This window comes from Pogona vitticeps, chromosome 2 (assembly GCF_051106095.1).
Source record: "Pogona vitticeps strain Pit_001003342236 chromosome 2, PviZW2.1, whole genome shotgun sequence".
In the NCBI taxonomy this organism is placed as follows: Eukaryota; Metazoa; Chordata; class Lepidosauria; order Squamata; family Agamidae; genus Pogona; species Pogona vitticeps.
Window position 1 is genome coordinate 3,115,001 of NC_135784.1, and position 12,986 is coordinate 3,127,986.

General features: G+C 45.3%; 1 protein-coding gene across 3 annotated transcripts in view; it reads right to left on the reverse strand.

The window, feature by feature from the left end:
- Positions 1–12,903, reverse strand: part of LOC144587257 (uncharacterized) — a 31,507-nt gene extending 18,604 nt beyond the window's left edge. Inside the window, exons 1-5 of one of the 3 annotated variants that reach the window (XM_078387277.1) lie at positions 12,771–12,903; positions 9,642–9,857; positions 8,416–8,614; positions 8,171–8,282; positions 3,633–5,042 (exon numbers count right to left, since the gene is read on the reverse strand). In XM_078387277.1, the coding sequence (XP_078243403.1) occupies positions 3,633–4,786 (1,154 nt within the window). In that variant the 5' untranslated portion in view covers positions 4,787–5,042; positions 8,171–8,282; positions 8,416–8,614; positions 9,642–9,857; positions 12,771–12,903. Of the gene's footprint in view, positions 1–2,563; positions 5,043–8,170; positions 8,283–8,415; positions 8,615–9,641; positions 9,858–12,770 lie in introns of those variants that run through there. The other 2 variants (XM_078387275.1, XM_078387276.1) reach the window with 2 other exon arrangements.
- Positions 12,904–12,986: the final 83 nt, after the last annotated feature.

The window sequence follows — 12,986 nt, forward strand, 5'->3', positions numbered from 1 at the left end:
CACACTGTCCTCCTGCAGAGAGATGGGCACTCATTTTACTGATCTTGGAAGGCCGAGTCACCCTTAAAGTGGCTACCAGGGATTGAACTGGCTGCAATGCTGCAATTTAACCACTGTGCCACAAGGTTCCAGATTGTGTCTTGATTTCACGGCTCTTATTTCCCCCCTTCATCTACTGTGATTTAAATGCATCAAGTTAATTGCACCCATGCCTCCCATTACTTCTGGTTCCACCAGAAATTTCCGCCTTCCTCCCACACTTGCTCCCCAGGCTGGGATCTGATTTGCTTTTATTTCTGCAAGATCACCCGGACAAGAGCTACTGAATCAAGGCCTCTTTTAGAGTCCTGGAGTAAATGTGTCCTGGAGTAAATGAAGCCTGAATTATCTCTAGAGATAAAAATGGTAAGACTGAGGCTCTCCGCCTTTGGACACATCACGAGAAGGCAGGATTCACTGGAAAAGGCCATCTTGCTGGGAAAAGTTGAAAGCAGCAGGAAGAGGACCAAATAGGAGACGGATTAACTTCCTCAAGGAACACACCACAGGCTGAGCAGGACTGGACATTATGTAGATTCGTTCATATAGCACATAACCTTTGAACTGAAAGAGCTGGAAGGGACCCTCTGGAACATGGAGTCCAACCCATCAAGAAAGCACAAGTGAGGAATTGAACTCCCAACCTCTGGCTCTTCAGCCAGAGACCTACACCAATTACAGTGGTGCCCGGCATAGCGACGATAATCCATTCCAGGAAAATCGTCGCTATCCAGAATCGTCACTATACGGAATGAAAAACCCCGTAGGAATGCATTAAACCCCGTTTAATGTGTTCCTATGGGGGAAAAAACTCACCGCTATGTGGAAATCCTCCATCTGGCCACCATTTTCGCCGCCTGGTATGCGAGGAAACCGTGCGAAAATGCTGCGGGCCACCATTTTGTTTACCCGGCGCCCATTTTGTAACCGCTGATCAGCTGTTTTCTAAACATCGAAATGCGATAATCGGTAAACGAAACGCTTACCGATCGCAATGCGATTTTTAGCCATTAAAACGTCGCAATGCGATCGCTTTTGCGATCGCAAAATCCACATCGCTATGCGGATTCATCGTTAAACAGGGCACTTGCTATTCAGGCCACCACTGTAATTAATAGAAACACAAAGCCATTCCAGAATGGAAAGATACAAATTATTCATAGTTCTCTGGCTGAAGGGCAATCTGAAACACAGCTGCCTCTAGCATAGCTTTTCCCAGATGGCTTTTTTCAAATTATACCTCCTACGGAGTAGACTGTATGGTTGAGTAGACCTGACATAAAATGGATCTGTGCTGAGTTTTAGGAACCGGATCACCGGTTCCCTAACGAAGATTAGATCTGGAGGGCTGCCATGTATAACGGTCATGGATTAAGGCACCCTGGATGGGGTTCTGAGCATTTTATTACGGGGTTTCCAATTTTCATCACCGTTTTCACAGCCTCGTTGCTACAGCTCTTGAGATCTCCCACTAAAAAGCGAATGTTTCGGTTTTCCATACTACATAGATGGCTTCTCAAAGCAGAACTGTGTATTATTTGGCTTACAGATCAATTTTGCTATACATAAAGCCAGCCAGTTCAGCCATCCATAAAGTTGACTGAGTGGACTATAGGACCTGATCTTACAAAAAATAGCACTTCCACACTGAGGGCTGATCCAGGCAACCTCCCTTGCTTTCTAGAATGTCTTCTGGGGGAGTCTTTCTACATACACACACTCTACTACTTACTCTTTTTTGGGGGAGGGGGAGCGGCACATAGCATTTGTTTAATATTTACATTTAATGTCATCTTTAAAGACATAAAACATGCCTAATCAGGTCGCTTTCTCTTCAAGACAGCAGATTCTGCAGCAACAATTAACAAAAACCTGAACAAATTGAAATTTCTGGTACCCTTTCGTATTTGGAGAAGCAGGAGGGAGAAAAAAGTACCACCCCTGGAGGCTTCGATGAGACGGGGGGGGGGGGAGATGGCATTTTTGGCCATAACATAAGAGGCTTTATGAGGGGTTAAAAAGCTTGAGGGAACCACATGGACTTTGCCCATCTGTGATGGAGGCTACTCACAAATCTGTCCTGGTCAGGTTACATCAAGATAAATTTTGACACATATAACAATTAGTCTCACTGCCGCTGATTCAGTGAATCTCTTGTAACTGAGATTCACAGGTCTGGCCCTGAACTGCTGGTCTACTCTCTCAGGTCTCAAAATGCTGGTTCTTTCACCGCAGAGATGGGTGGGGTTCCTTCCTAAAGAGAGTGAGCAGTCGTCTGCCAACCAGGCAGCCCCAAGTACTTCTACCCGCCCCTTTCAGAGGCTTCTACTTTTTTGGCACGACTAGTATTGCTCCGGTTTAGTTCATTTCCAGGCAGTGTGGTCACTGGGAACAAACCAAAAGACCTCCTCTTTTAATTTGCCAATATGATGGCTTATTCAGTACTTCCTCTGCTCCTCAGTGAAGGGGCAGAGGAACTGAAAAACCAATTTACGCTCCATTAGGGTAGCAAAAATGTTCTGCATCACTCATAAAAAATATTTTATTCTTTTTTCCCCCTTTGTCTTAAAGCTGCCATATTTGGCTGTGGGCAGACTCTTGACTGCATCTGACTCTCAACCAGACCTTTAAGAGAATAGTAGGTGTGTATTAGGTTTACTCACGCCTAATTTGCATACCTAACTTGTAATATACATACCTAATACACTTTTTACAACGGTTAAGTGTTTAATATCCTGAGATGGCTCTCTTCTTAAACCACTTTAGGTTACTGGCCAATTGACAGCAGGCTGCTGGGGACCAAGTAGGATTGCTTGAGATCCAGATGCCATTTGGAGGCGAGAGTTGCACCAAATGGTGTAAGCAGACTTCCTAGCAATTATGTCACTTAAAAAGTAAAACTGAAAACTCGAAAGGGTTGATGTTTATCCCAAAATAAAGAGAGGAAAACTGCTGGAATGCCCACAATTTCAGATGCTGCCCTGCTCCCTCCCAGGTAAACTTTGTTTTCTCAGCTGAATGCATTAAATCTTTGCAAGACCTTTTAGAAAACAAGGTTGATTCTTACCTTAACGAGGCCACTACAGATATCTGAAAGAGCCCAGCAGAACTCAAAACCTGTTTGAGACATTTATTTTTAGTGGTCTAATAAAGTAGCTCCCAACCTTGGGTCCCCAGACATTCTTGGACTGCAACTCCCAGAAACCTTCGCCATGAGCTATGCTGGCCAGGATTTCTGCAGTGGAAGAACATCTGGGCACCTAAGGTTGGGAACCACTGGTCTCATAAAAGGATTGCCCCATTATGTACAAGCATCACGCCATTTTTGAATTTATCACACATACATCATTTTGTCTCCCTTTAAATGCAGGAAGGGAACATGTATACGTGCATTATATGCATATTCTTGAATTTTCATACATGCACGCCAAAAAGAGAGAAATAACAAGAGCAACTTAATAAGCGACACTTCTGCCAGTCACGTGATATTTAGTCAACGTTCTGCCACCACTGGGGTACTCTCCACATTTCGTGCATTTTAATTCCTTTCCTTTTCACAGAGAAGCTCCTTACTCAGCCCAGATATTTATGTGGGTTTCTGCCCTTTATGGATTCTCTGGTGTTTACTCCGTGTCCTACTGTCCGTGAAGCACTTTCCACACTGCACGCATTTGTACGGCTTCTCCCCTGTGTGGATCCTTTGATGGGAGGAGAGAGAGTTGCTTTGACTAAAGCTCTTCCCACACTCCAAACACCGATAGGGTTTCTCCCCCGTGTGGGTCCTTTTATGCCGAATGAGCATGCTGCTCACGCTGAAGCTCTTCCCGCATTCCAGGCACTTGTACAGTTTCTCCCTCGTGTGCGTTCGCTGGTGGCTGGTGTAAGCGCCGCTGTTTGTGAAGCTTTTCCCGCACTCTGGACATTTATAGGGTTTCTCCCCCGTGTGTATTCTTTCGTGGGAATGGAGCGTTACATTCTGACGGAAGCTCTTCCCACATTTCAGACATTTGTAGGGTTTCTCCCCCGTGTGGGTCCTCTGGTGACATGCGAGGGAACTCCTCTGACTGAAACCCTGCCCACACTCCGTGCATTTATAGGGTTTCTCCCCCGTGTGGGTCCTTCTGTGCGATGTCAGCTTATCGTTCCTGTTAAAGCTCTTCCCACACTCCACACATTTGTATGGTTTCTCTCCCGTGTGGGTCCTTTCGTGACGAGTGAGGTAAAGGCTCACGCTGAAGCTCTTCCCGCATTCCATGCATTTGTAGGGTTTCTCCCCCGTGTGGGTTCTTTGATGGTTGGCACAGGCTGCGCTGTTGCTGAAGCTTTTCCCACATTCCAGGCACGTATAGGGCTTCTCTCCGGTGTGGGTTCGCTCATGCAGGGTAAGATTGCAGCTTTCACTGAATCTCTTCCCACACTCTGTGCACTGATATGGTTTCTCTCCCGTGTGGGTTCTCTGGTGTTTAGTAAACGACCCTCTACAGTGGAAGCTCTTCCCACATTCTGGACATTTGTAGGGTTTCTCGCCAGTGTGGATGCGCAGGTGGGAAGAGAGGTTGCTGCTTTGCTGGAAGCTCTTCCCGCATTCCATGCATTTGTAAGGTTTCTCCCCTGTGTGGGTTCTTCTGTGCACCGAGAGCTGACTGTTCAGACCGAAGCTCTTCCCGCACTCACTACAATTATAGGATTTCTCCTCTGTCTCCGTTCTTTGGCTACTGTTCACACTGGCATCCTTTCTGCAAGCCATTGGGTTTATGTGGTTTCTCCCCTATAAGGAGTCTGCAGTAGGTTGGAACATTTCATCCCCCTCTTCTCAAATACGAGTTTTCTAACGTTGCGTATGACATGTTCATGCTCACCAGCAGCTTCGTGGATTTCTTCTTTCCCATCTGTGTTCTGTGTCCTTTGCGCCTTTTACTCCTACCTTTTCCTCACCTATTATAAAGTTGTCTCTCTCCCCCCCAGTGACATCACGGGCTTCTCCACATAATTCTGCTCTTTACCTAATAGAGAAAAATAAGAATCAACAGAAGCACATTTGACTAGTTGGTAAGCACAAATATTAAACAACAATTAAAGGCGATTAGCTTCATCCTGAAGGTTTTGCGTTTTGATTATTTTGAGAGGCTGAATCCTACGTCATCCTTTGGAACACACTGCCATCTCACCTTAAAATTTAAATCTGTTTTGATCTGTTTCACTGTATTTACCATATGTGGAGATTTTTAACATGTTTTAAAAATGTTTTTTATAACATTTCAATACTGATAGAGGTTGGCTTTTTTATTATTATAATTTCTGTCAGCATTTTTAGTTTTCATTATTGTAAAGTTTCATTTATGAGCCACTGTGGGTCACAAACCTTGTTGGGAGAAAGATGATAGCTAGCTAGCTAGCTAGCTAGATCCTTCTTTATTTATGTCATGTTGTTGTTTAGTTGTTTAGTTGTGTCCAACTCTTCGTGACCCCATGGACCAGAGCACGCCAGGCCCTCCTATCTTCCACTGCCTCCCGGAGTTGGGTCAAATTCATGTTGATATGAAATATTGGCAAAATTAAAAACAAATTAAAAGGTTAAGATTGATTATTTTTGCCTAGCAGCGCCTACCTGCCTGCCTTCCTGCTTTCTTTGTGAGGGGATTTCCAACTGCTGTCTGCTTCCTACAACAGTAGCTGAAGAAACACAGATTTAAAACATGAACCAATCTCTACAGGCAATGGGGTAGTTTTGCTTGATATTGGGGCAGGGGATAAGCTTTCCATTGGTCTTTGGGTTGTCTGCCGGGATGTTTTTATTTTTGTGATCTTTTAGCCACCAGTTCTTCCCTTTGCTTTCTTGCGACATCCAAAATAATATTTTTGAAAAATATTACCACTGCTGTTTCTGTCTTTGGTTCAGATTTTGTGTTTAGCTGTGCTTTTCTCAGATTATTTTTTTCCTGATGGGCAGAGTTAAGCCTAGCTAGGCCTTAAAGCCTTCCGGTTGAGGCCCTTCACCCAGGTGAGCTACATTTTGGTGTTTGGAAGGTGTCTGTCTGGTCAGGCAGAACTCCTAGAGTGAATAATTGTGCAATATGTAGTCAAAGAAATCAGCAAACCCCATTCCTACTACTGGACGGAAAGATTGCACCAACCTAAAACAACAACAACAAACAAACTGCGCTTTCCGGGAAGGACTGGAAGAGTTTCCTTTAGAGGAAGCAGAAATTCTGATACCACCTTGAGAGAAAAGGAGGAAGGGAAAGGCTGCTTTTGCAAGTCCCTTCAAGGACGGGATGATGGGGTAAATGGTCGTGGTAAAACACTCTTTGTTAATTATTTAGCCGACATATGGAATGTAGGCAAGTCTTGAGAAATTATGAGAGGAAAGTACAGAAAAGGGGAGGCCCCTTATTGTTCAATGAAAAGGTTGAATGGGTAGGCCTAGGTAATAATAAAGAAACTTAATGGGTCAGTAAGAATGACCGCAAAAAGGTTAAGGAAAGGGGAACGTGGACCAAATAAGGAGGGAAATAAACAGAAGTCCGGGGTCTAGTTAATATGGGGAATGAGAGAGCCAAACAGGGGTAGGACTTCACATGATCCAGATAGGTTGTACACCTTGGAGAATCTGACCAATGGGGAAACATTCCTGCGTCCGGGAGTAGGGGATAAAGATCATGCAACCTGTATTAATGGGTGAGCCCTCCCAGTTCGGACACCCGCTTTTGCAAAAGTGCTTTTTAATAAAAGAGAGCTGCTTGTATTCGTGGCTATCTAGTTACTGCATTACGTAAGAAGGGTGTGAGCATTTATCACCACCTGGAAGACAGGGCCTGTTCAAGGTGAGTGAAACTGAGGTGTGTGGAGGGATGTGTTTGTGGTCAGGAATGACAAACCCATATTTCTCCCATATTGTAGCCATTTCTTCAATGTCGTGTAATGTTTGGGAATGGGATCCAGAACTGCAGCAAGATTTGAATAAGAAGGACCTCCCGTCTACTTATTATAGGGTAGTTTCCTTTAACCGGGATAGCCAGGGACAAAGAGAACGAGGCAGGTTTGTGCTCTGCACGGAGTCAACAACGCACACTTTGTGGAAGTAGCCATTTCAAAGGGCTGTTTATAAAAACCCTCTTAACACCTTGGGTCTGAGCTATCTGAAAGACTGCATTGCTGTCTATGAGCTTCATCTGCTTTGAGGATCCTCAGAAGAAGCCTTTCTGCCAGTCCTGCCACCCTCACAACACAGGGCTTCTTGGGGGCTGCTCCCAGAGACTATGGAACTCCCTCCCACTGGAAGCCAGGCTGACCCCATCTTTGCTCTCCTTCTGCCAGCAGGCAAATAAGACCTTCTTCTTCAAACAGGCTTCCCCGCCCCCCCCCCCGCCCTGTAACTGGCTGCCTGGGGCAGGAGACTTTTAAACTTTATGTATTTTAATTTTTTTTTAAAAAAATGCCTAATTGCTTAAACTATTTAAAATTTACCTGCTTTAATTCAATAGTGATGTAATTGTTTTTAAAAATGGTAAAATTGTAAATATACTGTAATATTTATTTATTCATTCATTCATTCATTTACTTACTTGTTTATTTATTTAATATACTCTATTTTAAACACTACAAGTTCGTTTATAGAATCCTAGAAAAGTGAAGTTGGAAGGGGCCTACAAGGCCATCAAGTCCAACCCCCTCAACGCAGGAATACAAATCAAAACAGATCTGCCAGGTGATTATCCAAGTTTTTTCTTGAACACCTCCAACGTTGAAGCACTTCACTAGTCGTACTGCTCTAACAGTCAGGACGTTTTTCTTGCTATTCACCCAAAATCTGGCTTCCTTTCACTTGAGCCCATGGTTGCGTGCCCTGCACTCCGGGATCATCGAGAACAGATCCAGCCTTTCCTCTGGATGACAGCCTTTCAAATATTGGAAAAGTGCTATCCTATCGTCCCTCAGCCTTCTTTTCTCAAGACTAAACAGGCCCAATTCTTTCAGCCTTTCCTCCTAAGGCTTGGTTTCCAGCCTCCTGATCACCCGTCACCCTGCTCCGAACTTGTTCCAACTTTTAAGGATAAAGACAGTATAGAAGTAATAAAAATAACTAAATAACTAAAATCAGTTTTAAAAAACCAGCCACTTGTAAACTCACTGGTCCTTGGAAATGCAGGCTGGATTGCAAAAGCTGTTTCCTATACACACACTCTCACTGGTTCCATCGGATCAGAAACTGTCTTCATAATCTTCTCTGTATACAGTCATACCTGTAATTCCAAGGGAGTGAGATTACTGCTATTACTACTAATAATAATAATTCAGTAAGTTCATTGCAGTATTAAAAATCATGACATTGTTCAGATCTTGCTGAATGGGTTAATTCTAAAGAGTGTATCCTACCTGGACAAGATTCTGGGTGGACCACCTGGAAGTCACTTAATAGATTTTGAACCAACTTAGGAAGAACAAGGAGGGATGTGATGGCGCTGATGGTTAAACCGCAGAAGCCTCCGTGCTGCAAGGTGAGAAGACCAGCCGTCGTATGATCGAATCCACGCGACGGAGTGAGCTCCCGTCGCTCGTCCCAGCTCCTGCCAACCTGACGGTTCGAAAGCATGCAAATGCAAGTAGATAAATAAGTATCATCATGGTAGGAAGTTAACAGCATTCCGTGTCTAGTCACGTGGGCCATGTGACCACGGAAACTGTCTACAGACAAAAATGCTGGGTCTATGGCTTGAAAATGGGGATGAGCACCATGCCCTAGAGTCGGACACGACTAGACTACACATCAAGGGGAACCTGTACCTAGGAAGAACAAGGGTGGCGGGGGGGGGTTATTTATTTATTACTGAAATTTGTATACCGCTCCCCGTAAGTGGCAAAGCATTACTTTGGGTGGTTTACAATAATAAACAAACCAAACCAAAATAGAATTATTTAAACCAAAGTAACACCTAACCAAGGAAACCAGATGGCACTAAAACTATAGAATAACAAAATGGCGGACGAAAGGGAATGCCTCCCTGAAAAGCCATGTCTTTAGTTGTCTCTTGAATGTCCACAGGGAAGGGGCCGCCATGAAGAAGGCCCTGCTTCTAGGAGATGGTGTACAGGCCTCCTTTGGGGTGGCCAGCTGAAGGAGGCTTACTTGTGTTGATCTAATGGTTTGGGCAGATGTCATGGGGGAAAGACACTCCAACAATGAGTGGGGGCCCCAAATCAAGTAAAACTGGGCTAACTTGAATACAGGACAATTTTTCAATCAGTGCAGAAAAATTCAATCCATGCTGAACTTCTGTGCATGCAATTCATGCCCCATAGCATGGACAGAAGGAGATCCAGCAGTTGGCTGAGATAACACTACTGAATTAGCCCACTCCCAGTCAAAACGGTTTTAATTATTTCAACATTTTAAATTTGCTTGAACCTAATTAATATGAATTTTTAAATTCTGCCACACCCTGATCCAAGCAACACAAGATCAACCCATTCTCAGTTTATAAACAGTTTAGAACAATTTTAAATACTAAAAATATAAAAGCAAAACATGCAGAAAATTAAATCTGGTTTGGGAAATTATTTCAAGGGGAAAAGTCACAGTCAAAGATCCCAATGCACCAAACCTTACGTATCAGCCAGTCCCACTGCAACACACAGAGGTGGAGAATGATGGCTGGCCCTATCGTTAGGCAGGTGGAGGCTCTTGTCTCAGGTGGCAGAACCTGAGTGGTGGCAAATTGTAGGAAAAACGGTCCATGCTGGTAATCTGGAGTATCTTCCCGGACCTGGTCTGCTGCTCCAAAAGTCGCCCCTGGATCCCTCCTGGACCCCGTGGGAGGCTGCAAGAGAAGAGGGTGGTCTTCAGGAGAGAAGACTCTTCAACGTTGCTTCTTCTTCAAACTGAAACAGTCTCACCCACAGAAACCTAGAACATCAGGCTGGCCGATGAATTCCTACATAATTTCTCCCCTTTTTCATTGCAAAATGAAAGCCAGCTTCTATGTAAGATGGGAAGGGGATGAAATGCCACAAAGCCCCCCCCCCGGCCAGAGTATGGGGTTTAAGGCTTCCTCTCCTGGCTGAGCCCCAAAGGGTGAGAACAGGTGTGTGTGTGTGTGTGAGTTTCACCCATATAATTTGCAAGGGAATCCAATATTTTATTCTTCCACTGACAGGAGAAGACCCACCTCTTCAGACAGACTTCTAACAATCGCAACAGAGTCCCTGAATGCTGTTCTTTTTTTAAAAAATGTAACTTAACTTTACAGTGGTGCCTCGCTAGACAGTTACCCTGCATGACAGTTTTTTCACTAGATATTGGCTTTTTGCAATCGCTATAGCGATTCGCAAAACACTAATTCCTATGGGGGAATTTCGCTGGACAATGTTTGGTCCCTGCTTCGCAAACCAATTTCCCCTAGACAACGAATTTGACAGCTCCCTCCGTGCTCACAAAACGGGTGTTTTTGGGACCTAAGCTTCGCAAGACGACTATTTAAACAGCTGATCCGTGGTTCGCAAAGCGGCTTTCCTATGGCCAATCTTCGCTAGACGACGATTCTTCCCCAGGTTTCAATGCATTCCAGTGGGGAAATGCTTTTCGCTAGATGATGATTTCGCTAAACAGTGATTTCAGTGGAATGGATTATCATCGTCTAGCCAGGCACCACTGTATGTCCTTGTTGGTCCTCCTCAGTATCTCAGTGGCCTTTCATATCGCCGGCCACAGTGTTCTCCTGGGGTGGGTCTCCTAGCTGGGGATCGGTGGCCTCTCTTTGACGTGGCTCCGTTCCTTCTTGGATGACCATCCCAAGAGAGGACAGCTTGGTAAGATGACTTCCACCCTGTGGATCCTCAATTGTGGGGTTCCACAGGGGTCGATCATCTCACCAGTGCTTTTTAATATCTATATAAGGCCGCTGGGTGAGGTCATCCGGAGTTGTGGGGCCCGGTGCCATCAGTACCCGGATGACACCCAGCTCTACCTCTCCTTTTTTCCAGCTGCATTGGATACTATTCCAACCCTTGCTTGGGGACCGTCCTGGGGTGGATGAGGGCAAATGGACTGAGGCTGAATAATGACAAGACAGAAATCATGTGTGTGGGCGGCCCTGGTGTCACTGGGTTGGGAAACTCCCTCTCCTTCAGGGGAGTGACTCTTCCCACGAAGAATGAGGTTTGCAGCTTGGGCATCTGCCTGGACCTGGATCTCACCATGAAAACCCAGGTGGCCTCTGTGGTCCGGGCAGCCCATCGCCATCTTCAGAGGATGGCTCAGCTGCGTCCCTATCTAGACATGGGGGGCACTCACAACGCTGATTCATACACTCGTCATCTCAAGAATAGACTACTGCAATGCTCTCTACGTGGGGTTACCCTTGAGGTTGATGTGGAAATTTTAACTGGTCCAAAATTTGGTGGCCAGATTAATAACTGGGGTGAAGAAATTCTAGCACATCTCCCCCACTCTGGCCACCCTTCATTGGCTACCGGTTTGTTTCCGCATTGACCTCAAGGTATCTATCAGAATGCCTGTTCTCAGCCAGATCTGTCCGTAGTACCCATTCTTTACAGGCAGGGCGGTTGAGGACCTTGACTCCGAAGGAGACCTGGAGGGAAAGAGCAAGAAAGCGGGCCTTCTTGGTGGGGTCGCCTGTGGAACAACCTGCCCGTTGAGATTCACCTGGCTTGCTCGCTGGATGGGTTCAAATAAGCAGGGAAGACTTGGCTCTTCCATCAGGATTTCCCGGAGCACTAAGATCTCACCCTCCCCTTTTTACCATCCTTTTTGCCATCCTCTCCATCACCCCTTTTCACCACCTCCACTGCCATCTGTTTTAATTTACCCTATTTGGCTATATATTAGTTTATTTTCATCGTCTTTTAATTGCTTACACTGTTGTTAGCCACCCAGAGTGGCCTGGTTGCCAGAGGGTAGCGGGTACAAATTCAAATAGCAAATAAATTGTTTGTAGTTTTTAAATATCGTCTTTGAAGGAGGTCCACCCCCGTTTCCATCCTCCTGGCTTTCCACTTTAAATTGAAGGATTATATATATTCTTGTTTTATTGTTTTATCTTATATTAGAAGCCGTCTAGAGTGGACGAGTAGTCCAGATAGGCGGGGTATAAATAAATAAATAAATAAATAAATAAATATTGTCTTTTGTTTTTTGGAAAGCTGTTTTGGGACATTTGCAAGGAGAAAGGCGGGGTAAATAGATAAAATAAATAGATATAAAAATGAGGAGAAAGGTGTGTGTGTGTTTGTGTTGGTGGGTGGGTGTGTCGGGAACAAGTATTTCGAACAAAGAAATAAACAAACAAAATTATTCTGCATGGGGAGAAGTATTCCCACTAGCCCACACTCCCATCCACCCCCATTGCAATGATCACACACACACACACACACACACACACACACACACACACACACACACCCCTTGATGGCTAGAGGAGGGATCTGAAATGGGGGGGCGCAAGGGGAGAGCTTGCAAAAAAATGAAATAAAATAAATGCAATGGTGTGTGAGGGATTTTGCAGAGGAATCATCCTCCCCCCCCCCTTTGCATTGCAAGAGTTGATACTTGACACCGAAGGGGATTGCGGTGGGCTTGAGTGTCCTCCCTCTGACCCCCCCCTTTTTCTGCCCTCCCCATGCAAGGCCATCTCCCCCTTTTCTCCACCCCTCCCAAAAAGCTCCCGTGCATCAAAAGCTGGAGCTCCCTCTCTCTCTCTCTTTGACACGTGTACCTCCGTTCCACACGCACACGCCTCTCTCCGCGCGAGCCTCCTTTCGCCCCTTCCAAAAAAAACAGTGATGGAGGGGGGTGGTGTGGGGGGGCTGTCTTCCCTTTGATCTCCCCCCTCCCCCTTCCTTCTTGGCACTTCCTGCCTCTCTAGGAAGCTGAGCGCTGGCGGGGGGGCGCTTCCTATGCTTTAACCCTTCCATGTGCAAGCGGTTGCAAT